Below are 26,176 nucleotides of genomic sequence, written 5' to 3'. Positions count from 1 at the left end.
TTGACATGGTAAAATGTAGTACTCTAGTGTGCTGGGAACTACCAATGTCGCATGGAAGAAACCTACTCAAGACACAAACTGATGTTAAGAGGAAGAGGGGGAGGCCTGCCAAGGGAGGCAAAGAAGACCTCCTGAATCTCCTTATCCCTCAGCTTTTATTGATCAGAAGCAGAACAGAGGTAACAGGATTACAAGGGAGGGAGGCCAGGTGATAAGGGGGAAGGATGACTAATGGCCATTTTGCTGACATGGAGAAAGGGCTAATTTGGGTCAGTACATTCTTTTTCTTTTGTTAATTAACAAGCACAAAGGAAGGGGCAATCCAGAATCTCTAGGCTAATTTTCTAAAACCCATTCACGTGCATTCCTTTGTGTCTGCACAAACAGCCCTCATTCATATTTTTTGGTGTTTGCATCCAAGAGACATTCACTCAGGGCATTTAACTAAAGTTCCCCAATCCAAGTCATAGAGGGTTCAAGGTTAGATGGGTAATTCCCTACAGTAAAACTTTCATCATAATTGTAAGGTCGGTGCATAGAGAGATAGTCATGTGGAGAACTCAGACCCGCCCACTTTGGCTAGGACTGCCCACAATCAAGCCCACCAAAGGAAGCTTCCCAGGAACCATTTGGAAAGAAGCGATCGTCTGCCAGCCAGTGAAATTTTACCACGTCATAGTAGCTCCACTTCCCTAGAGGGACCCTTTAAATATCTCCCACGCGGTTTAATCCGTGCAACTTCCCTAGCCACCATCTTACACCCTCTTCTCTCTTTCTTTCCTTGGGGCCAGGGAACCTTGCCGGGCGGGGTGTGCACTCTGTACTCAATAAAGCCGTTTATTATTTCACACTTTGCGGCTCCAAGCCCCGTTCCTTCCTTCTCGGTGGGGAAAAATACCTTACATTTTTGGTGCCGAAAACCAGGAAGGAGTTAGAAGTCCGCAAGGACCACTCCTTTCTCCTCCCCTCCGAGAAAGAACCAGGAGAAAGAACCAGGATCTCCAATCTCCAACCCACTTTGGCACACGGTGCGGTAAGTCCCCTGCCTCCAGCTTTCTTCTCAGTTCTTTCCTCCGAGACTCCCTGTCCGAAACCGTAGCTACGTCAGGGAACTCTTTTCTGTCCGAGTGAGCTTGTGCTTGTGGAGACCTTCCCAAGCACATCCACTTTCATCCGTGGCTGGACATTGAGTTTTTAGGACGCTAATACTCAGGTCTGACCACTCCGAGAACTGAGTGCGGCTGTTGGGGCACAGGAATTTCCCTCCCTAAGGAAGAAGAAACTGTTCTTCTTCTCCACTGTGGCCAGGCCACAGAACCCACTCAATTAGCCTCCTGAAGGGACTTTCGGTGTTAACACCCTCACCAATTTAACTATCGCCAAAAAAGTTGGGAACTGATTGGAGATCTCTTACATTCACGGCTCCTAATTATTTGCGCAACCGTCCTTAATCTCTGTGCTGCCTGTTCCACCACGCAGGCCTTTTTCTGGCCAGAGAAACCTCACCTAAAACCTCCATTCCTAATCTTTCCTTCTCCGCGGACTCCAAACTCTCTCTCCCCTCCCTTTGCAAAAACCTGTTTCTTATTCGCCATCTACTAACTACCTTCTCTCTCTCCTCCCCTGCTGGCCAGCGGCCCCTCCCTTCACTGTGTTCTCTAGTCCCGCCTCCGTTAGGCCTTTCTCAGCCTGGCATTGGCTCTTACACCTGTTTTCAGGACGTCCAACCCCAATTTTCTTACAGGAAGTTCCTGCCCTGTCCTGCCTTTGGCTCCAGCGTTTTTCCTGCAGCATCTGGGTGCCGGGCTCCGCACGAGCCCCCCCTCCTCTTATTCCCAAACTTCTATCCGGAACCTGTGAACACGGCATTTAAAGTTTTTAACGGTCCCAACTAGTAGAAACAGGCCTGTTTGCCAGGCCCCCATGCAGCAGAAGGTAATGCTCCAAACCCCGACTCTTGTGGCAACCCTGAGACCAGCAGAGCCACCAGCAGCTTGCTTTAAGTGTGGCAAGCAGGACCACTGGCCCCGGCAGGCCCCCTGCCTGTGGCTGCCCACTGAGCCCTGCCCTGACTGCAAGCAGCCCAGTCACTGGCAGAGAGATTGCCCCTTTGGGCAACAGGTTTTTTCCTCAGCGCCTCTACGTAGAGGACAAGCTGCCCAAATGGAAGACCAATCCAGCCAGGTGGGTGCATCACTCGAACTTCTAGGACACGGCCTGGACTCGGAGAACCCAGGGTTCTGCAACAAGTGGGTAAGTCAGTCCACCTCATTTCTTGTGGACATGGGGGCTGCCTTCTCTGTTTTTGCCTCACACTCTGGACCTCTAGTTCCCTCACAGGTTTCAGTTATGGGAATGGATGGGACCCTCTTCCTTTCCCTTTTTTATGCCACTCCTGACATGCAGTTCTGCCTCAAGCTTGCCTCCTTATAGGACCACTGGCAGTCGGAACCACTGGACTTCATCCATCTCCAGCTCACCAAAAGGCTGGACCCTGCAAAATCCCCTATTACTCCTCTCTTTTTTTTTAAATCCTTACAGGACCGCATCTGAAAAGTGTCTCCAGTCACAGCCACACAGATGTTCCTCTTAACACCCCTCAAAGCCACCACCTTCTGATCTCCCCCTCCCCACAATGCCCCTATTCAGCAGGAAGTAGCCAGACGAATAAACGGCACCCCTTTTTCTATTTAACACAAAAGGTCAGAATGTAAGGTCGGTGGATAGAGAGATAGTCATGTGGAGAACTCAGACCCGCCCACTTTGGCTAGGACTGCCCACAATCAAGCCCGCCAAAGGAAGCTTCCCAGGAACCATTTGGAAAGAAGTGATCGTCTGCCAGCCAGTGAAATTTTACCATGTCATAGTAGCTCCACTTCCCTAGAGGGACCCTTTAAATATCTCCCACGCGGTTTAATCTGTGCAACTTCCCTAGCCTCCATCTTGCACCCCCATCTCTCTCTTTCTTTCCTCGGGGCCAGGGAACCTTGCCGGGCGGGGTGTGCGCTCTGTACTCAATAAAGCCGTTTATTATTTCACACTTTGCGGCTCCGAGCCCCGTTCCTTCCTTCTCGGTGGGGAAAAATACCTTACAATAATATCAAAATGTTATCTGTTAAAAACATGTGGGTAAACCACTGTAAAAAGGCAGGAGGCAAAAAGACAGAATGTGAGTTTGCATGTGTGATGCTTAAAGAGACACGTGAAATCATACACAACATTGTCAACCATGTTACCTCTGGCTGGTGGGATCTGCAGTAATTTTCACTTTCATCTCTACATTTGTGAATAGTTGATTCTGTATTTTACCATAACCTGTAGTAGTATCTTTGTAAATGGAAACACTATTTTCTAAAAATGCAGTTTAGAATATGCATCCAAATAAAGAAACAATATTCTCTGAGAAAAACAACATTGAGCCTTTTTACACATTGTGTATCTTTCAAGGCGCTGTAAAATGTCAAAACAAAAACATAGAAAATTAATTTGGATATCGATAATTAAAATTTTTTAAAGAGAGAGGAAGGAGAGAGAGAAAAAGAGAAGAAGGGGAGAGAGCAAGAAACATTGATTTGTTGTTCCACTTCATGCCATCATTGGTCGATTCTTGTATGTGCCCTGACTGGGATCGAACCCACAACTTTGGTGTATCAGGACACTAAGCTACCTGGCCAGGGCTTCAATCACTTTAAAATTCAAGGTATCTCTGATGTAACAGAGTGCCTTTAAAATACAGGGGTTCCTCAGGCTACAACACAGTTCTGTTTCTATGACTGTGACTATGGGTCAAATAAGCTTGCAAATATGATATATATGTTTGCTCGCTTATAGTTTGTATTGGGTGTGGGGAACAGGCTGTAAGCAGGCAGGGTCCTTATAGCCTAAGGCTTAGTTTTAAGACAGCCTTTCCCACCCTTTTAATACTAAGATCTTCTCAACATTAAGCTTTTCTCCACACCCTTGACTGTTGCATGATGTGAGGTGGTGCACTCTTTATGAGGAATCCCATTTCTGCCTCAGATAAGAGACTTTGCATCAGAGACTTCCTTATTTGTATATTGGATTAAAGGTTTGGATTTCTACAGTATAAAATGAGACAGACCAGGGGCTTGGTCGCTCAGTTCCTGAAATTAGCATTAGAGGAGAGAGGCAGCTAAGATGGTGGAGTGCTGAAGGAGAAGCCAGTTTGTGCAGTTTGTGCAAAGAGAAGTAGATGGTGAACAGAGGTGAATAAGGCTGGTGAGGTAGAAACCTTTGATTCCAGGAAACTTGGATAAGTCAGTGGCCTAGGGAGCCCTGAATAGAAAGGGAAGTGTTTTCCCACTGTGTGTATTTCTCGCCTGCCAAGTGAGAGCTAGGATTAAAGCTAATGTAATGGCCCACCAGTTCTTGGCTTCGTTGTTTCATTACCGTCTGTCCAAATTGAATACGAACCTGCGTGGGCCATGTGGCTGTGATGGTGGCCATGGCTACTGGCCTTACACACACCCTAGCCTAAGTCACTTACCTATCCTAACACAGCTGTAAAACCATTATCTAGAACATAAAACACAACTAAATGGTAGAAAAAGGACATAAATATACTGTATTGTACACTATATTGCATATTCTAACATCGCCTCAGAGAAGTGACTTTGTATTAGAGACTTCCCTGTTTTGTATATTGGATTAAGAGTTTGGATTGCTACACTATAAAATGGGGACGAAGTGGAAGCTTGGCCTCTTGGTTCCTGGGATGATTAGCATGAGAGAGTAGAGCCAGCAGCGGAAGGAGGCCACGTGGAGGAGGCCAGGAGAAGCAGCTAAGATGGCGGAGTGCTGAGTGAGATGCCAGTTTGTGTAGAGTTTGTATCTGGGATAAGGAAGGAGATGGGGAACAGAGGAGAATAAGTCTGGTGAGCTAGAAACCTTTGATTCTAGGAAACTCGGATAAGTCAGTAGCTGTGTGAGCACTGAATGTGACTGAGTTTTGGAGCCCAGTGTGTGTTTTTACTTGCCCGCCAGGTGCAAGCTAGAATTAAAGACTATGGCCCACCAGTTTGTGGCTCCGTTGTTTCTTTACCGACTGTCCAAATCCAATGCGAACCTGCGTGAGCCGGGCTGCTGTGATAGTGGCCCTGGCCCTGCCTGCTGGCTTTACAGCATGCAACCAAACTTTTGTCCACGTAATTCATAAGTACAACACTAGTGGCATAAACTCAAAACATTGTATGTAGGGACTGTCATAACCCAAGGACCCCCTGTACTCAATGTTGCCTGACTACATGGTGGCACAGTGGATAAAGTGTGGACCTGGGATGCTGAGATTCGAAACCCGAGGTTGCCACCTTGCATGCAGACACATCTGGCTTGAGTGTGGTGTCACAGACTTGAGTGTAGGATTATCAAAATGATCCCATGGTCACTGGCTTGAGCTCAGCAGTCGCTGGCATAAGCAAGGGGTCACTGGATTGGCTGGAGCAAAGCCTCCCATCAAGGCTCATATGAGAAGTAATCAATTAACAACTAAAGTGCCTCAACTAAGAGATGATGCTTCTCATTTCTCTCCCTTCTTGTCTCTCACTTTCTCTCATGTTAAAAAAATAAAATAAAATAAAACATTCAATGTGACAAAGTAATAGTATTTCCTACCGTAAGACAAAAATCAAAAATCAGTCTGAGCATGCTGTAGTCATGCTGCATACAATTATGATTGCAGGCTCCACACAAAATAAGCTCTTGCTATGCTATTAAGATTTACTATGCTATTCTTCCAAAAATGGGTAAATAGTGAATACAAATCCTTGAGCAAACAAGGCAATGAAAGTACAAACACTCTACTCCTGCTACCCCCAGACTACCATGGGACGGGCCTGCCACTCAGCATTCCCAGCATTCCTCCAATGACGTGAATACCAATCTCCAGCATAAAAGTAATCTGTTTTATACTACAGTTGTGAACTGAGGCTTCCATTAATTAGTATACCCATTAATACTTCCATAGAATAACAGGCAAAGCTTCCATTCTTAAAAAAAAAAAAAAAAGACATAAAGAAACAACCTCACTTCATAAAATAACTGTTTTAACATTGATAAAGTTTAGTTAGATGGAAAATTTCTTGTGTATCTAATGGGTGATGCTTTAACTTTATCAGGTTGAATGTTGAGAATGTGAATGAAAAGCTTTATTCTTACTCATCATGCCAGTAAATTTAATTTTAGAAATCTGTGCTAAAGAAATAATTTGAAACGCAAAGACTTTTATACAAAAATTTTGTGAGGGCATCATTTACAACAACAATAAAACATTGGGAATACCACAAATATCTGGATTAACAAAATTAAATTAAGTAAACATTAACTACATCTATATAATATAATTATATAGCTATTAAAATAATGTTTACAAAGTTTTCATAGCATGTGTTCGGGATAAATCATGTGTTCGTATTTTGACCTTGATCCCACTATCTGCAAGCAAGCTCAGCATGTCCAAAGACAGTTTAAATTCAACTGCTTATTTTTCAAATGGGGTCACTGGCCTTGACTGTAAAGAACTGAGCCACGATGTACCAAGACTTTGCATGTCAACTCATAATTAATAGGTTTAGCGTCTATGCCTACCTATGTAGGAGTGGGGTTTCTAACCAATGTGGAAGGTTGATTCAGGATCCAGGTAAGGCAAATGGGAAATTGTTCAGCCACTAGTCACTTAAATAGCAAAGAGGCAGAACTTCTTTGGGCTTCTGGAAGAACCACTAAAAACCTGTTAAAAAGAAGCTCCCAACACAGCAGTTCTCAACACAGGAGTGCAGGACCGGCGATCTCAGCATTACCCGGTAACTTATTTCTTAACCAGACTTCCACTGGTACTGAATCAGATCTGCCAGGAGCAAAGCCCAGAAATGTGTGATGTAACAAGCCTTCCCAACAATTCTCAGCATACTAAGTTTGAGGGTCAGGATCTAGCAAATCGGTAGGTAGTCTGCTGGAGCTTTGCCAAAACTATGTTCTTTAAGCAAATATTCAGTCAGGGATTCCCTCTACCTTCTGATAATTACAAACTACAAAACTAGCTCTTAGAGAAGCAGGGCTGCTGGGAGTCATCTCTGCCCTCTACACCACTTAATCACTTGTTTGGTTACTCTGATAATGAGGTGGAATGCTACACGAGATTTTTTAAATTCCAAGAGTTTAAATTCCCTGCCCTAAATGGACCATTTTATTGTGTATGATGAGATTCGCATATGACTTCTCTATTTCTTTTTCCTTTGAGAAAGAGCTAAAATAAGTTATGATAGTTATGAAAAGGTTATTAACTAGTTGGTGGAATTTTGTCTTCTCTGAAAACCGAGACATCCCCAGCTTGCCTGACACGGAAACGAGGTTACAGAGAGGAGAGCCGGTATGAGCTCTGCTCCACCGCTGGTTGTGCTCAGCTACGGCCTGGAGCGCATTGTAGTTTGCTCTGCCACACAGCTATTTTCAATCATGCTCACTGTTTCTTCCCTAAACTTCAAAAGAACCAAATGGTGCTTGAATATCTGAAGGAAAGACTCAGCTATTTTATTAGTGTATTTGTAAGGTTTATTGTTTTGATTGCTAATTAATTTAATTATGTACCTGCTGGATAGACACAAGGCAATGTCCTACGCAGCACAGTGTGTAAACAGACCAGTAAAACACTCTCTGCATTATAAAAAGTTTATAACATAGAAGGGCAAATGAAATGAAAACACTAAAGTTATAAAAGATACAGCACAAGCATACTTTAGACAGCAGAGATAAATGAACAGTGTGTGATGAAGACTCAGATAATCTGTTTACCAATTCTACTTTAAGGGAAATTTATGGGGGGAAAATATATATATATATTTTAAAAGATGGCAGAAAAGAGGTGATTCTGGGAGATGACAATCTCAGTAGCATTGCCAAGTGCAAAGCTCTCCAATATGAGCAGGCAGAGGTGAGTAGGCTAATCTCATTAGTTCTCCGACCTGCCCACACATTTTTCTTAATTACGTTTCCATTAAACATTATTTTGTATTAGTTTCTGGTGTACAGTATAGTGGTTAGACACTCATATACTTTACAAAGTGGTCCCCTTAATTTCCAGTATTCATGTGATACCATACACAGTCATTACAACATCACTGACTGTATTCCCTATGCTGTAATTGACACCCCCATGACTATTTCCTAACTACCAGTTTGTACTTCTCAATCCCTTCACCTGGGAAGTTTTTAAAAACTTTAATGAGGCCCTGGCCGGTTGGCTCAGTGGTAGAGCGTCGGCCCGGCGTGCAGAAGTCCCGGGTTTGATTCCCGGCCAGGGCACACAGGACAGGCGCCCATCTGCTTCTCCACCCCTCCCCCTCTCCTTCCTCTCTGTCTCTCTCTTCCCCTCCTGCAGCGGAGGGTCCATTGGAGCAAAGATGGCCTGGGCGCTGGGGATGGCTCCTTGGCTTCGGCCCCGGGCGCTAGAGTGGCTCTGGTCGCAGCAGAGCGATGCCCCGGAGGGGCAGAGCATCGCCCCCTGGTGGGCAGAGCATCGCCCCATGGTGGGCGTGCCGGGTGGATCCCGGTCGGGCGCATGCGGGAGTCTGTCTGACTGTCTCTCCCCGTTTCCAGCTTCAGAAAAATACAAACAAACAAAAAAAAACTTTAATGATGCTCAGGTCCATTCCCCTCCCCAAAAGTTCTAGTAAAATTTTCTGAAACGAGGCCTGAGCTTTACCTTGTCTAATTTTTAAGTCCCCTGGATAACTCGAGAGTGAGGACAGGCCTGAGAACCGCGCCACAGCCGGATGGGGCGGGGCTGACGCCGTAGGATGGGAAAATTTGCGCGCAGGATAAAGAGTGGATCCTGTGCAGGAGGAGATGAGAGGTCATGGAAGACTTCTGCACGGGGGAGTGACCGTGACCTGGGCTGTGCTCGGGGGATATAAAACCGCAGTTGTAATGGGCTGATGGTAGAGGGCAGAGACCAGCAGCTGGGAGACTATGGGGCAGGTGCTGTGATAGCATAAGAGAGGGAGGGACACGGTGACTATTGTACAAGGAAGGTGGAGCCATGGTGGAGAGGAGGGTTACCTGACAGAGCGTGGGACCTGACGTGTGCTGGGGGGACTTGCCGGTCCTGACCATGAGCTTTAAAGCCTGAGGGAACGCTGTGCTATCAGAAACACAGTGGCCAAGAACCCAGAAACTGCTGGGGTGAAGACAATAGCTCCATTGTACGTACGTATGCTGCGGTACGTATGCTGATGTGGTGGAACCCACAAATCAAGTATCTTACAAACACCTTGAAAATCTGGGATTCTGCCTATAGGAGACAGATTAGAATTTGACATTATTTAAAGATTATATTCCCTGAGGAGATTACTGAATCTGCAGAGTAGAAACATTTCTTGATGGAGTATCAAGAAAAGGTGCGAAAAGGTGAGTAGGAATACGTGTCTTATAGAAAGCTCATATTTGGAAGAAGGACATTAAAAAAGGAGGGATCAGGGCCCCGGCCAGTGGGCTCAGTGGTAGAGCATCGGCCCAGTTTGTAGAAGTCTGGGTTCGATTCCCAGTCAGGGCACACAGGAGAAGCGACCATCTGCTTCTCCACCCCTCTCCCTTCTCCTTCTCTTTCTCTTTCTCTTTCTCTTTCTCTTTCTCTTTCTCTTTCTCTTTCTTTCTCTCCCCTTCCCACAGCCATGGCTCATTCGAGCAAGTTGGCCCCAGGTGCTGAGGATGACACTATGGCCTCCCCTCAGGCGTTAAAATAACTCAGTTGCTGAGCAACAGAGCAACGCCCTAGATAGGCAGAGCTAGTGGGCCTGCCGGGTGGATCCCAATTGAGGTGCACGCGGGAGTCTGTTTCTCTGCCTCCCGGCCTCTCACTTAATAAAAAAATAAAAAAGGAAGGGGTCAGAAGGATGGCAGAGGCAGGAGATGCCAGTATAAAGGAAACTAAAGAAAAATATTTTTAAAAAGAAAAGACACTAAAGGAGAAATGGGTTTATAAGAGCACTCTGGCCCCCGCAGCATGCACTTTGTGCAGGACAGGTGCAGTTCACCTCAGTTCAGACTGTCCCCAAGCCTGGCAGACACTGCTGGGGAAGATCAAGAAAAGTGAGACATGACTGCAGTGAACTCACGTTAAAAAGTTTTATATAATTTGAGAAACACTGATATTCTACATTCTACTCATGTTCAAATCTGGTCATGTATCCAAAGTAGTGCAATCATAAATAGAATGACTAGATTCTGTAAGAAAAAGGAGTTTATTGGTGAATTCTGAAAGGACACTTTGGAGGGCAGAGACCTGGGGGGGGGGGGGGTTGAAAGTCAAACTATTGAGGGATGATTAGAGAGAAATTACTTAAATACATATATTTAAGTCTTTGTTTTGAAAATTGGATAGAGAGACACTGCAAGGAAGAAACACCTTTAGCTAGAAATAAGATGAGAAATTGTGGAGGATATTCGGAGGGAAATCCCATTTAACAGGGTCAAGCCGAGTCTGAAATGGACGTGATTCAGGAGATTTCAGAAATACCTGTAACATGGAAAGTGAAAGCGGTACAAAAATCAAGAGGCAGTCTGCAAAATACAGTTAGATGCTTCTAAACTCCTCCCACACTGGAGATGTCTAAAATATTTCAAGCAGCGAATTCTGATAACATAATAGCACCGTACACATACCCGAGCTGGAGTCCCCAACTCCCTTTGACTTATTTCACTCAGTCATTTGAAAGGTCCCATATGAAGGGGTTTACTTTTCTTTCCTAGAGACTTTCTTCATGTAAAGATAATATGAGTATTATTTGTTTTTACAAATTAAATCTGTTATGCAAAGCACAGTTTAGTCTTTGGTAAACCAAACAAAAATGTCTAATTTCTTTTTAAAAAGTCTTTTTAATGTTAAAGAAATATGACAAGAACAATGACCTGAAATAAATTACGTATAAAAATTTCAATGCTGCATCCTTAAAAAAATAATTAAATAAAAGCAGCAGAAAGTGCATTTAAAGAAACAGCACCGAGACAGTACCTTCAAAGCTGTATTAAATACTTCCCAGCTTTGGAAAATTCACGTTCCCCAATCTGGTTTCTATGAAACTTAAAAAGATCAAACAATTAGAAAGAAGCTAGGCTTGAAGGAGAAATGCTAGAGATTTTAATAAACATCTGGTTACCATTTTCAGTTGTCAGAACTAAGCCACTTAAGGAAGCAGTTTAGTTCCTTTGGAGTAAAAATGAGACACTAGCTTTTTGTTCTCGGAGCACAGTGGAGGTCAGAGGAAACATCAGAATGGGAGGTCACTTGAAACTCAGCTTTTATAAATAAAAAGGGTGTTTTTTTTTTTCACAAACAAAAGTAAATTGAATTCAGTCCCCATAGTATAAACAGCTCAGCTGAGTTAAGGTTAAATAAACATGGCTGAGCTCTGGTGTGCCAATTAAAGAACACCCTCTATTTGGTCATAAATACATCAGCAATTCTATAAGCACTGAGGAAAACGACAATAAACCCGAACACACAATTACTGTGTGTCGGTCATAATACAATAAAATGGAGTGGCACAGGTTTATAAGTTTATTTGATTCAATTTCTTTTTTCCTTTTTCTAGTTTGATTAACTGAAGACACAGAAGCGCTTCTGATACCATCCAAAACCTATTACTTGCATAATATAAAACGTATGTCCAACGTGTCCTAGGCAAAATACTGACAAGGCAAAGCACACTGTACCTTTTAAATGTGACCTTTACTCTTTTGTCTTCCTGCTAAATCATCATACAGCATATTAAACTCAGGAAAGCAGCAGGGTGCCAGTGTGGGGCTGGGGGGGGAAGGGAAGGAGCAGAGAAGTTCATTAGGCTCTCATGTTCTAAATGATCAGCAGCATCTGCTGTCAATGTGTGCCGCAAGCCAAAAGAGGCCACTGCTGGTTTTGCCTCCAGATCTACATTTCTCTATCCTTTGCAACCCACTCCTCTCTCCTGCCCCCAGCACACAAGACTAAAAGTAAAGGCTAAAGAAAAGGAATTCCTAGAATTATGGAGGTTTAAGATCTTGTCTTGTGGCCCTGGCCAGTGGCTCAGTGAATAGAACATCGCCCCCACGTGCAGATGTACCAGGTTCAAACACTGGTCAGGGCACACAGGAGAAGCAATCATCTGTTTCTCTTCCCCTCTCTCTCCCCCTTCTCTCCCTCTTTCCCTTTCATAGCCAGTGGCTCAATTGGTCTAAGCATCAGCCTCAGATACTGAGGATGACTGGTTGGTCCAAATGGGTCAGCCTCAGGTGCTAAAAATAGCTCAGTTGATTTGAGCATCAGCCCCAGACAAGGTTGCCGGGTGGATCCCTGTCGGAGCACATGCAGGTGTCTGTCTCACTATCTCTCCTCCTCTCATACACACACACAAAGAGATCATCTTGCTTTCTCTGTGTGTGTAAATGTTACAGTACATCACAGAACTGCGTCTGTGAAAAAGACTTTGGTGGTTAGTTGACTCATTCTACTGAATAGTAAAGCAACTCTCAGCAGTACCCTGAACTGACCTGCTTTTGTTCCAACACAACCTCCTTCTTTTTGAGATGGGCTATTCCATTGCCGCATAACTCTGATTGATACAATATTCATTCTTAAATTGATCCTGGTTACCCCTTCTATAGTTACTACAAATAAATCTCATACTTAAGTATCCCAACTCCTTGCAGAGCCTCCCAGAGTGTTCTTCCCAATTGGAACAATCGATTTTCTCATTCTTACTGCCATTTCGATTTCTGCTGCAATGGTAGAAGAATGCCCTCTTTGAGGATACATAAACAATTTTGACCTAAAGATAACATATATTCTGTGTCAGGGTCTCTTGAACTATGTCTTATTTAGACTCCACACAGGGAGCAAGTTTAAAACTTTTGAAAAACATCCTTTCTTAGGCCACTATTTCATTCTATGAACTAAAACAATGACTTACTAAATAGTAGCCAAGTGATATGAAAGATAATAATTTTTAAAATAATTTTTATTTATTTTTTTAGAGAGAGAGGAAGGGAGAGAGAAACATGGATTTGTTGACCTGCTTATTTATGCACTTATTGGTTTATTCTTATGTGTGCTCTGACTGAGGATCAAACCCACAATGTTGGGGTATCAGGTTGATGCTCTAATGAATTGAGTTATTCAGCCAGGTCTGGGAGACAGTATTGATGATGCTTCTATCTTTTTCTTGAGAGAAATATATGTTATAAAACTTCTGGGTCACATGATATATTTTTCTAAAGCAAAGGACCAGAAGAGCATAAAAAATGAATATTTTACACTATGCTAAGAAAAGAACTAGAGAGCTTAATGTAGAGGACACAGGGGGACCTAAATGACATGATGGGCAAGGGTGTTGTCCCTTAATGCTTTCTATGTTTTCAAGCAGCAAAAGCTATATGCTTACTTTTACATATCCTTATCTGGAGATCATTTTAAGGCAGCACTGTGTTCCAATGTCTTATGGAATATTAAACCATCAGTGAGTCAATAATCACTGCTAAGCACCTATGATTCTTCATATCCTTCCCTGGCCTCCCCTCACTCCTAAATACATTCATGTGAAAAGCACATGGCACCAGGGACTGAATTACCGTATTTCCTCAGGTATAAGACTCTTCCATGTATAACACACACCTTAATTTGGAAGCCCGAAATTTGAAAAAAAAAAAAATGTATTACATAAAGTTATTAAACTCAAGCTTTATTCAATGTAAAATTCATATAACTCCTCATCATTGTCAAAACTCCCATCCATTAGCTTGTCCTCATTTGTGTCTGATGACGAATCACTGTTTTCAACAATGAGTGCAAAAAGAAGTGGGAAATGCAAGTAAAAAATCTACAACCACTTTATAAGAGGCACTCAGTTTTTAGACCCCAAATTTTTCAAAAAAGGGTGCGTCTTATACATGGAGAAATACAGTATGTACAAACCTGAACTCAACCACCATCCCCCAAAACCAGCAGGCAGAGAAACAACGGAAAACGACAGGGGAGTCTTCAAATCAAAAGCAGAGAGAAGCTCTGGCCCTGGCCGGTTGGCTCAGTGGTAGAGCATCGGCCTGGCATGTGAGGGACCCGGGTTCAATTCCCAGCCAGGGCACATAGGAGAGGCGCCCATTTGCTTCTCCACCCCCCCTCCTTCCTCTCTGTCTCTCTCTTCCCCTCCCGCAGCCGCAGCCGGGGCTCCATTGGAGCGGAGATGGCCCGGGCGCTGGGGATGGCTCCTTGGCCTCTGCCCCAGGCTCAGGAGTGGCTCTGGTTGCGGCAGGGCGACGCCCTGGAGGGGCAGAGCATCACCCCCTGGTGGGCAGAGCATAGCCCCTGGTGGGCGTGCCGGGTGGATCCCGGTAGGGCGCATGCGGGAGTCTGTCTGACTGTCTCTCCCCGTTTCCAGCTTCAGAAAAATACAAAAAAAAAAAAAAAAGAAAAGAAAAAAAAAAGAAGCAGAGAGAAGCTCTGAGAAACGGACACAAGCACGTAAAAGCCTCAGCAGTCTAGAATCATTGCTGTATAGAGCATCAGCCCTAAATGTGACTGTATTGGTGGTTTCAGATTTAAGCATGAGTAGAATATCAATGTTCCTCTAAAGTTATATAAAAATTAAAGGTTTATCAATTAAGTTTTTTTTTTAATTTTATTTATTCATTTTAGAGAGGGGTGAGAGAGAGAGAGAGAGAGAGAGAAGGGGGGGGAGGAGCAGAAAGCATCAACTCCCATATGTGCCTTGACCGGGCAAGCCCAGGGTTTCAAACCGGCAACCTCAGGGTTCCAGGTTGACGCTTTATCCACTGCGCCACCACAGGTCAGGCTATCAATTAAGTTTTAATGTGAATTCTCAGCCCTGGCTGGTTGGTTCAGTGGTAGAGTGTTGGTTTGGTGTGTGGATATCCCAGGTTCTATTCCCAGTCAGGGCACACAGGAAAAGCAGCTATCTGCTTCTCCACCCCTCCCCCTCCTCCCTCCCCTTCGCACAGCCATGGCTCAATTGGCACCTCAGGTTCTAAAAAAGAGCTCAGTTGCGAGTATGGCCCCAGATGGGCAGAGTATGGGCTCCAGAAGGGAGATGCCGGCTGCATCCTGTTTGGGGCACATGTGAAAGGCTGTCTCTCTATTTCCCCTCCCCTCACTTGAAAAAAGAAGAAAAAACAAACAAATAAATAAAAATAAAATAATGTGAATTCTCTCAGGTAGTTCACTATTGAAGGGGCCCAGATATTGGTGCACCATTTTATCTTCATGTATTCATGTATTTGATAAGTATTTAGGTGTAAAGCCAGTAGCCAGGGCCACCATCACTATCACAGCAGCCTGGCCCATGCAGATTCGCATTGGATTCGGACAGTTGGTAAAGAAACAACGGAGCCAAGAACTGATGGGCCATCTTCTTTAATCCTAGCTTGCACCCGGCAGGCAAGTAAAATACACACTGGGCTCCAAAACCCACTCAAAGTAAAATACATACTGGGCTCCAAAACCCACTCACATTCAGTGCTCACAAAGCTACTGACTTATCCGAGTTTCCTAGAATCAAAGGTTTCTAGCTCACCAGACTTATTCACCTCTGTTCCCCATCTCCTTCCTTCTCCCTGCACAAACTCTACACAAACTGGCTTCTCACTCAACACTCTGCCATCTTGGCTGCTTCTCCTGGCCTACTCCACATGGCCTCTTTCTGCTCTCTGCTGTCTCCCCTAATGATAATCTCAGGAACCAAGAGCGCAAGCTCCTGCTCTGCCCCTATTTTATAGTGTAGAAATCCAAACCTTTAATCCAATATACAAAATAGGGAAGTCTCTAATACAAAGTCACTTCTCTGAGGCATGATGGGATTGCACCACCCCACATCAAAAAGGGTGGGAAAGGCTTAGTCCTAAAACCAAGCCCCAGGCTGCAATGATCCTGCCTGCCCACAGCCCACAGAGACACACATTAATATCACCTGGGCAATGGCCTCCACGTGGGCAGCGTCATCTTTAACAAAGTGAGCATAATACATTTTATCTGCCCAACATTAGGGTATGCCCCATGTGGAGAGCATGGTTTTAAGTGATAAACAGAACAGACATGATTCCAGACCTCAAGATTTATTGGAAGTGAGGTTTTTCCCCAAATGCAATAATCCAGGATATTGTGTATTGGAATTTCAGGAGTGTTTACAACCCGGACCTTTTAATGAGGATATGTAAGTTGAAACAGAGTTCTGTGAAAACACCTACAAAAAGTTCACTTATCCCCAAATACCTAACAGCAACACTCTCAGGTTTCTTTGCATGGGACCCATTTTAAACGTACCTCCCCACAAAAGAATCTTCACAACCTCCATTCTGTAACTAGTTCTTAACAGTAGTAAGAATATTATCTCCCACTTCTGCTGCACTTACAGTATCCCCACTCAGGGAACAATCCAAACCAACCAATTTGCAGATGAGGAAACCATGGCTTTCAGAGGGTAAGTCATTTACCCAAGGTTATGTAACCATAAACCGGTCACACTAGGGACTCCAATCCTGGTTCAATCTTACTCTAAACCTTATTCTTTTTAAATACCACAGTCTACCACTTCCCCAAGAAAGTAATTATTGTGGTTAAGCTCTTCTTACTTACAGGGTAATTTAAATCTCAACTTCTTTATAGCTTCATTTTGAATACAAATAAATGAAAGCAAAACTTTAAATGGGTTTTTCATTTCAAAAGTTAAGATTGGTCTGTTGTAGATGTTTCTTTTCCACACAAACTTCAGAAACAGCCCTGGCAAGCAGCCATTATAAATAAACCTTCAGAGCGAAACTAAATTTCAAATGATACATGGATGTGTTAGACATTTTTAAAGAGTGCAAGCGAATGTAAATGAAAGTACGAGAAAATAGAAGTCTATTAAATTATGAACAGGAGAGGAAGTAGCCTTTTTTTTCTTTTTTAAATATATTTTCCACAACATTAAGTAGTAATCTGTGTCTCTCGCCCTATTATTACCTGTTAATAGTGCTTCCCGAGAACATAGTTCGGTAAATTATAGTGTCTTTATTAGGGGTAGAAAAGCTGCAAAGCAACATTATTTAAAATGCCATTCTCCAGAATACAGTCTATCAAGGGTAATGTCAATACAAACATCAGTAAGTACTGTTCTTACAGTACTTACGGTCCTGACCGTAGCCCTTCATCAATATGCCTTTCCTATACTGTGCTGTGGTGCTGTCTCTCAGTGTGTACTGGAAGGCTGGTCTGAGAAACAAAGTATCACATCCATTCGTTTGCAATACAAATGTTGCTCTGGGCCTTGACCTGTTACATAACATAGTGTTGTCTACTCAATAATCCCTCCGAGAAAGTTGTTTTAGATATACTACCTGGGCATGGGAGAGATTACAAGAAGGAAGGACAAGGTTTTCTTTTTCTCAACAGTAGAACTTACATTCTTTTCCTATACTCCAAATCTCAAAGCCAAAGTTAAGCTTAAATTATGGTTGCTAAGATATCCATATCCAGTTGAGCTCAATTTTTGAACTTCCTTTTTAGTTATTTTATAATTATGGTTTTTTTTGTAAGTCATCAAATCCTTTTTGAATGAGGTTTGGTGTAAGTTAAAAATAATAAACTATCTCCGTCCCAGACTTTAATCATCAGCTTGGTAAGAGATCAAATGACACAGAATTAGTTTAGAAATGAGGGTCAGCAAACTCTTTCTGTAAAGAGTCCAATAATAAATATTTTAGGTATTGAGAGCCGCTCAGTCTTTGTTGCAACTACTCGGCGCCGCCATTGCAGAACAAAAGTAAACGTGTGACCGTGTTCCAACAAACCTCTGTTACAGAAACAGGCATTGGTCTGAATGGGGCCTGTGGGCCACTGATTGCCAACCTCTGGCAAGAAAATGGAGATGGTCTTTCACTTTCTGTATTTCTTCAGAAAACATGCCGTGTACAACCCCCAAATCACAAAAACAAGAGCAACTTCAAAACATAAGTGACCCCAATTCTGTAGTTTTAATAGCAGGTTGGCATTTGTTTTTCATGTGAACGATATAATACATTTAATTTAAAAGTGCAAGATGCGTTCAGAAGTGGACAAGAAATTGCCAAAGATGCACAATCCTTCAATTTCCATTTTTAACATATGCACATAAATGATTCTTTCCAATGATAAAGTCTACTGAGTCAGTCTCTTGGACCACAGACTACTTGGATGTTACCATGGAATAAGTTAAGAACTTTTGGAAAACATCTCCTCTCTGTTGGCCCACTATACTATTCCATGCCCTAAAGCACTGATTTGCTAAATGCTACCTAGATACGAAGGAAGGGAATAATTGGTTGGTTCTTCTTTCTTTTCCTTTAGAGAATTATATGTTCTCATAAATGCAGAGACATAAGATATATTTTTCCAAAGCAAGGGATTGAAGAACTATAAAAGTATATGTTTTACATTCTAAGTTTTGCAGATCTAAATCTGAGGAGATTGCCTTTTTCCTGTTCTCAAAATCAACCTAAATATGAAATGCTTGGAAATACCTATACAGTTAAATCTTTAGTGCAAATGGTATTAAAACAAGCTGACTTCTGCATCATTTCTTGCCCTAAATTAGCTCTGAAGTTTGTTGCTCCTTTAACCAATAGCATATCCCTTAGGAAAATGCTTTCCAAACTGGGCTACACATCAGATTTGCTTGTTTCCATTTTTAACACATGAATTTCTGGGCCCCACTCCCAGGCTATTGAATGAGACAAATATTGGCTGAGTTTTACTGTCTCCTCCCAGAACCCTGACAGGGGTGGTCACAGTGACTAAATTCTCACCACATCCTATTGTGAAGTAAATACTATTAATGCCTTTAACAGATAAGAGAACCAGGGCTCTTGCTTAGGGTCACGTAGCCACAGCCCTGTAGCCTTTCCAGATAGATCCACAACTTCTGTTATGTCACCAGAATGGAATTAACCATATTCAAATTTAGAACCCGAGACTTCTTTTCAACCAATGCACTAAATAAATAGTAGAAAAGTTAAATCAAATATAAAGGCCAAACGCTACTCTGCAAGAACAGATTATATTTAATAGTGGCATGTAGTCTGCCTCGCCTATGACACTTTTCTTTTTTCTAATTTTTACCCATTTTGGCCTTAAAAAGTGTTTAAAGTGGCCCTAAATTGGAAAGAGGCCACCTGTGCTCAAAGAGCGGCACAGAAAGAGGTCAATGGGACGGCTGGGGTCACGTCTGGAGAGGAAAGGAAAGCAGGTGGAATGAGTAGGAAGAACAAGAAAATGCATTTTGCATTTAATTTCCTATGACAAGAACACAGTTTATGAATGTGTCAAGCCTCCATCTGGGTGCTTAGGAACTTTTGTGGGAGCACCTATTTTGTTTCTGATGTACTATTGCAAATGTCAGGTTAGCAAACAGCAGAAACTGCAGTGGCAAAGTGGGAAAGAGAGGTGGGTAGGTCTCTAGATCCTTCGGACTTGCTTCCACTTCTTCCAGGTGGCTCCACGTGAGGAGATTAGGTACAAATGAGCCAACACATTGTCACACTTTCTGACACCGCACATACAGTAAAACAAGCAGGAGGTCACCAAGCGAAACTAAAGCAAAATCAATTATGCAAGATTTAAATCTCCCAAAAGAAAAGTTTTTTGTAGTGAGTGCCTCAGTTCAAACATAATTTGTACATTCGACTTGTAGCCATGACAAATAAGCTACAATTTTAAAAGTGGATTTTCTTTTTTTACTTGGAAGCTGTAATGCAATCCTCCTTTTTCTTATAAAACTGACCCGAGGACATCAAGGGAGCGAGGAGACATATTCCCCTCTGTTTTGCAATCAGAGAAAACTGAAAATAGAAACTGAATGAAAGTTGAAATGCACAGCTATTCCTGGCTGGATAGCTCGGTTGGTTAGAGCATCATTCCAAAGTGCAGAGGTTGCCATTTCGATCCCTCATCAGGGCACATACAGGAACAGATGTTTCTGTTTTGTTTTTTTCCTGCTGTTTTCCTTCCTCTCTCTAAAATCAATAAAATAAACATTTAAAAAAATGAAAAGAAATGTACAGATAATCCGTGTTGTGCCCACACGCAGCCAGCAGCAGGGCCAAGGCACATGGAATTCAGACAACAGCGGTGTTACTGGGTCACTGTGACTCAGGAGCGCAGTGCCTAGGGCGACGGCCGCTGTACAGTCACCTGGTTCACTGACTGACGGGCTAAGTGCTTTGTGGGCTGAGAGGGGAAATAAACCTCTTATATCTTTCCTTAACACCTATTCTGATAAACGGTTTCAGACAATATCACTTATGGATGTTCTAGAACTCTAAATTGGTCCTCTCATCAGTCCCAGCCCCAGTGAGGTTTGCAAAGTTGCTTGCCAGCCTCTCTGACTTGCCCGAGCTGTCGCCGTCCCTCTGGTTTTTCTCATTTGTTTCCAGAAACCCGGTGCTCCAGTGCTCTAGATTTCCACACTGCACCTGCGGGGGTCAGGGAACAGCAATGGCATCCCTGAGGACCTGTCTTCATGGCCCAAACTCTCTATACTTTTAAAGCCTTTCTTTTCATCAAAGTGGACTTTTTGGGCTCTAATCGCTGGGAGCTTTGCTAGCTTAGTAGCTTACAACTTTACAGCCAACGTGGTAAAGGTGAATGTGGCCGAGGGTTCCCAGAGCCTCTTTCATTTACGGGCATAAACCAAGCACTTTACAGAGTGAGGGGGCTCCTACTGAGGAAGAAGTCTGTGATGGTGGCAAGGCTGCTAAAGTGACAGGAAAAATACATATTATTATGCCAGTGGTATCTGCATGTTCCCTTCCCAAGGAAACCCCCTCTGAGATCAGCAGCTCACTCAAATTGCCTTTTCTTGCCTCCCTTATAAAGAGAACAGTCTGATGTGCTCATGCTCAATGAGCATTCCACATTCTTGTAGATCTAATAATGACAGAGTCATGCAGGATCATGAGCCAAAAGATAGACTGAGGCAGCAGGAGGTGGAGAGGGTGAAGTGAGAGCTGCGACACGGGGTTCAAATCCTGCCCTCCCCTCATCCCACGTTTGAGATACAGGGTGACTCACTTTGGCTCTTGAAACCTCAGTTTCTTCTTCTGGACTATCAGAAAGAGGATTTAATATTTCTTTGTTTTCTTTATTATTGATTTGAGAGAGAGAAACATCAACCCATTGTTCCACTTACATTGGTTGACTCCTATAGGTGCCTTGACCATGGATCGAACCTGCAGCCTTGGCATATTGAAATGGTGCTCCAATCAACAGAAGTATCTTACTGGGACCTAGTATTTCTTAATCTTGGGGTTTTCAAGTGCTTCGGGGAGAATTAACCGAGATCATGAACACAGGCACAACACAGTACCTATCACAGGACTAGTTGTCCAACAAGTATTCTTTTTCTTGACCTCATCATCTATTGACCCCTCTTTTCAAATAACTTGTTTAAACACTTATCTTTTATTTTTTACTTCCAAAAACAGAAATCAAGATACCTGACTAGTAATAGCATGTGTGATGAAGAGCCACACTTCTTTCTCATTTGGAGACACCCTGTGAATTACACTTAAGCTGGCTTTTTGAAACAGTTTCTAGCACATTCTACTTTCACTCAGATGAATTGGCAATTCTCTTAAAATATGAAGCAGTTTGGTGCCGGGCAGAGCATGTATTCAGATCCATAAACATAAACATATTTTATGTCACACTGAAACATGAACTATGCAATTCCAAAATGCTACCAAAATATAAACAAAATAATTTCAAGACTAGAGACACAGAGCTAAAGAAAAATTGAGAGGAAGGAGAAAGAGGCTAAGTTTTCTATGAGGCAAGAAAGCTGATCAGGGGTAAAACTCTGTGAGTTTTTCTTTTAGAGTAGCACATCGCAGAAATTATTTAACATTCTATGTCAAACCACTTTGGTAATGACTTCCATATTCTGACCTTTGTCTAGCAGCTCCAGCCCCAGGTCAGCACCGAGCCTCTCTTCAGCAATGACCACTGTGTAGTGAAGCTGGGTGAGGATCTGCTGGTGCAGCTGAAACTCCCTTTTGCTGTAGGAAGGGGGCCTGTAGAGGATGGCCCTTCTGCCGTGGCTGCCAAAGTGTATCTCAATCGATTCTTCAATCTAAAAAAGAAAGAAGGCATAAAAACTCAAGAGGAAAAAGCGCATTTTTCTCGAAGAATGTCATGGATGCAAATCAAGGTCCACTCAGAGAGTTATCCTTACGAGTTTTTCTCTAGGCATGAAAGACAGATTCTCAGAAAGGCTAACTAGGACAAGGATAGCCTCATCTGCAAGGACTCAAGGTGGATTGAATTTTCTCACTGTGACCGAAAGATGAAAAGTTGGGGCCATTAAAATATAGAGCTCCTAGAAGAAGACTATAGCATAGAGATACAGAGCTTAACTCGAGCTGGAAATGTAAACAAATAGCAATGTCTTTCATCGGCATTGTGCTTTCATATAATAGTGGCAGCTGCATTCTTTTATAATAGTTCTTTTAGGTAAACAGGAGAGAGGAACAGACTCGGAGGGGATGGATTTTGTGCTGCAGGAATTGGTCAGGAAGCAGTAGAGCTGAGAAGCAAGCCCAGAGCTCTTTGGAGACGCACATTGCTACAGCTTCTTCCAGGATGCAGCAAGAGGTGAACACATCTAAATGAGACTGGATAGATCTCTGTGTGAGGACAGCTACCGAAGTATTACAATTTTAGGTTCTCCCTTCAACAGTTTATTTTTCTCCCAATAAATATTCCTCTTTCTCACAATAGTGTTTGGAAATTCCATTAACAAAAGGGAATTTTCTAATTGACAAGTAGAAAGAATGATGACACTCATTATAAGGTTTAATAGTAGATACTAGGTGTTTTCCAGAAAACTTGAGATTATTTCTTGATAAAGTAGACATTAAAACACTTTTTCCATTGATTTGAGAGAGAGAGAGAGAGAGAGAGAGAGAGAGAGGAAGCAAAAGAAGCATCAACTTGTCGCTTAACTTAGTTATGCCATTTAGTTGTGCATTCATTGGTTGTTTCTTTCTTTCTTTTTTTTTTTTCATTGGTTGTTTCTTGAATGTGCCCTGACTGGGATCAAACATCACCTCAGTGTGGTGGGACCATGCTCTACCCATTGAGCAACCCAGCCAGAACCAAGTAGACATTTTTTATTACCAGGAAGAGCAAGGCAATTGGATGGGGACTAGGGTAAAAAAAAATGGAAGAAGAGGGGACCAAGGAGTTGGATGAGAAAGATAGAGGGAAGAGGTAAACAGCAAAACCGAGAGTCCAAATTATTTCAGTGGCAGCTCTGAGTCGAACTGTCCATTTTATGGATCTAAAACACAATATGCATCATGTCTTCTCACTACTTAAATTTCTTCATTATTTCCCATTACTGATGAATCAATTTCACATCTTTATCAAGGACCACAAGGCCATTCCAACTTAGACCTTATTGCTTGGGTGTCCAGTAATATCACACTCTTAATAATTTCTATTCCTGTTCCCAGCCTGCACCTTCATGCATACATACCACCATGCCTTCCACCTGCAATCCTTCCTCTTTCTCCATTCATCCACCCAGCAAACTCCAAATAAAACATTACCCTTTTTGAAAATCTCTAAATTTCCAGTAAAGGATGTAATTGCAATACAAGCTTCCGTTAGCACTCATGAAATTGCGTCTCTTCCTAATGTGAGCTCTTAAAGAGGCAGCCTGCATTGCCCTAGTCTTCAGCACTTAATAAATGAAGGTAGCTGGTAAATTAATGAGCTGCAGTGCTCCATCTAGATCTTTGAAGATACAACACGGAAAGAACAAAGAAACAGACTTAGACTGTAAACCTTCAGAGGGCAGGAACTATATCTTGCTTTTCACTGCCTACAAATTATTGCTATCTGAAAACTACTGGACAAAGCAGAGTGAAGTGCAGGAGAAGAACACAAACTCTAGAGCCAGACTGCTGAGTTCAAATCCCAGGGCTCCACCACCACTATGTGTGTGACCTTGGATTCTACCTTCCTCCTAAGGTTGCTGTGAGGATTAAAGCATTAATATTTGTAAAATGCCTAGAACTGTGCCTGGCATATAGGAAGCAGTCTATATGTATTTTTAAAAATAATAATAATATATCATAAAGAGCCAAGAGTCAGAAAAATGTTTCTGATTCTGAATTCTGCTTACCACACTTTAACATAGGTGCCTACTACATTTGCGGTGAATATAATGGAACGGAATAGATCACTACCTAATCACACGACCTGTGCCTGATACTTTGACAAAACATGACTGCTTAGATCTTTTCCCTTGTTAAAGGAGATTGCATTTTACTGATCATGAAACTAAACTCAAGAATTTAACTGTAAATTGGGATATGATTTTCCCCCAAATTCTGGTAATAGTTTAATGGTAAGCTAATAAGAAGGAATACTTGAACCCAAATACAATCTGAACACAGGAGTTAGAGGGAAGCAGTAGCCCGTAGGAGGCCAAAATAAACAGACATGTGTCTAGGTGGAAAGGGAAGACAGATGCTTCCAAATATATCTGTGTCACTCAAGCAAAATGCACAGTGCCCAGAATTCCCTTCTCATATTATTTCTTACATAATCACAGGATGTGTCTCTCTGTTACAGCTGGCTCAAGTATAGCAGTGATTTCACATGAAGGGACTGTAGTTTTAAATCTTAAGTTATTATTATTTAGGAAGATATTTTCCTCCTTCACCCCACCCCACTCCAAACAGGATCAGTTTAAGCTACACAGACATAGCTCATACCAACATATCTTATATAGAGCATATTCTAAATAAAATATAATTACTGGCCATATTTTGTAATAACCTTGACATAGGCTGAAATTTTAACTCACAGCTCAGACTACGGGGATGAAACAGGAAGTGAGTTTGTCAGTCAAATTATGTTGTATTATCCTGTCATATAAACCGCCCTGTCCTTGCAATATTTATAACAACATGTATCAGCAAAATGGCCCAATACCAAGGAGCAAGAACAGTTTTAGCCGGTCTGACAACAGGTGCACACACTGCGTATGTGAAATAAAAACTATTCGAACAGTTATGTCAACCGCATCAGCAAGTGACGGATTAGCAAATGCAAGAGCAGCACTTTTGGAAATAAAAGCTCCTGATTACTCATACAATTTTGAAGATATATATATATATATATATATATATATTTATTTATTTATTTAGTGGGAAAATATATTTAACCTGGCCACCATGACAACAACTAAACTTGAGACTTGCAAGCTTGCTAATGAGAATTTAGAAATTCCGGATGTCTTAGTTACTTCCCTCTCTCTCTTCCTCTTGAGAGAGCTGCAGAATATCCCTTCAGAAATCATTTTGCTAGACTACATGAAAGTTGTTTTATTAACTGGACACATTTTTATTGGAAGGACTTTCAAATCTGAAACCTTTATACCACCTTCGATAAAGCAAAGGATAGAGTGTTGTAATAAACTACTCGGAGTGTGAGGTGCAGCAAGGTAATGTAAGAACAGAGAAAGCACTGGAGATCAAAATGCTAGACTTGGATTCTGGCCGGGCCAATGATGCTTCACCACGGGGGCGAGTTATTATTCAGCCTCTCTTTATCAGCGTTTTCTCATAGGTGTAGTGACAAATCCTACCTCATGAGGTTGTTTTGGGAATTAAATGAATTTTCTACATGAAAATGTGCAACATAGTGTCCTACCAATAAATGTTAAATATATATGAATAAAATTGAAAAATAATGAATGTTATACTGCAACTCTGCTTCTATATTAGGATTCTGTAAGTCTTTCAGTTAATATAGTTTGAATAATATAGTAAAGAAATAATTCTACACTAAACTATATGCTTCTATATACCCTGATATTTTTTCTTTGTAGTACTCATTACCTTTTAGTGCAAAAATAAAATTTATTTATTTATCATGTTTTCCTTTTTCTTTTCTTTATTTTCTTTTATTATTTTATTTTATTTTATTTTATTTTTTGGGTTAGAGGAGAGGAGCTAGTGAGGTAGATTCCCACATGTGCCCAAATGGGATCCACCTGGCAACCCTGTCTGGAGCCCATGCTGGAGCACCGAGTTATTTTTCTTTTATTTATTTATTTATTTATTTATTTATTTATTTATTTATTTATTTTGT

General features: G+C 42.1%; 1 protein-coding gene across 1 annotated transcript in view; it reads right to left on the bottom strand.

Annotated features, from left to right (window-relative positions):
- The window catches only part of CPED1 (cadherin like and PC-esterase domain containing 1), a 316,192-nt gene that overhangs the window by 263,263 nt on the left and 26,753 nt on the right, over positions 1 to 26,176 (bottom strand). Inside the window, exon 2 of the mRNA XM_066362558.1 lies at positions 21,959 to 22,142. Coding sequence (XP_066218655.1) covers positions 21,959 to 22,142 — 184 coding nt within the window. The remainder of the gene's footprint in view (positions 1 to 21,958; positions 22,143 to 26,176) is intronic.

Source organism: Saccopteryx leptura, chromosome 2, assembly GCF_036850995.1.
Source record: "Saccopteryx leptura isolate mSacLep1 chromosome 2, mSacLep1_pri_phased_curated, whole genome shotgun sequence".
Lineage (NCBI taxonomy): Eukaryota > Metazoa > Chordata > Mammalia > Chiroptera > Emballonuridae > Saccopteryx > Saccopteryx leptura.
This window is presented reverse-complemented; position numbering and strand designations above follow the sequence as displayed.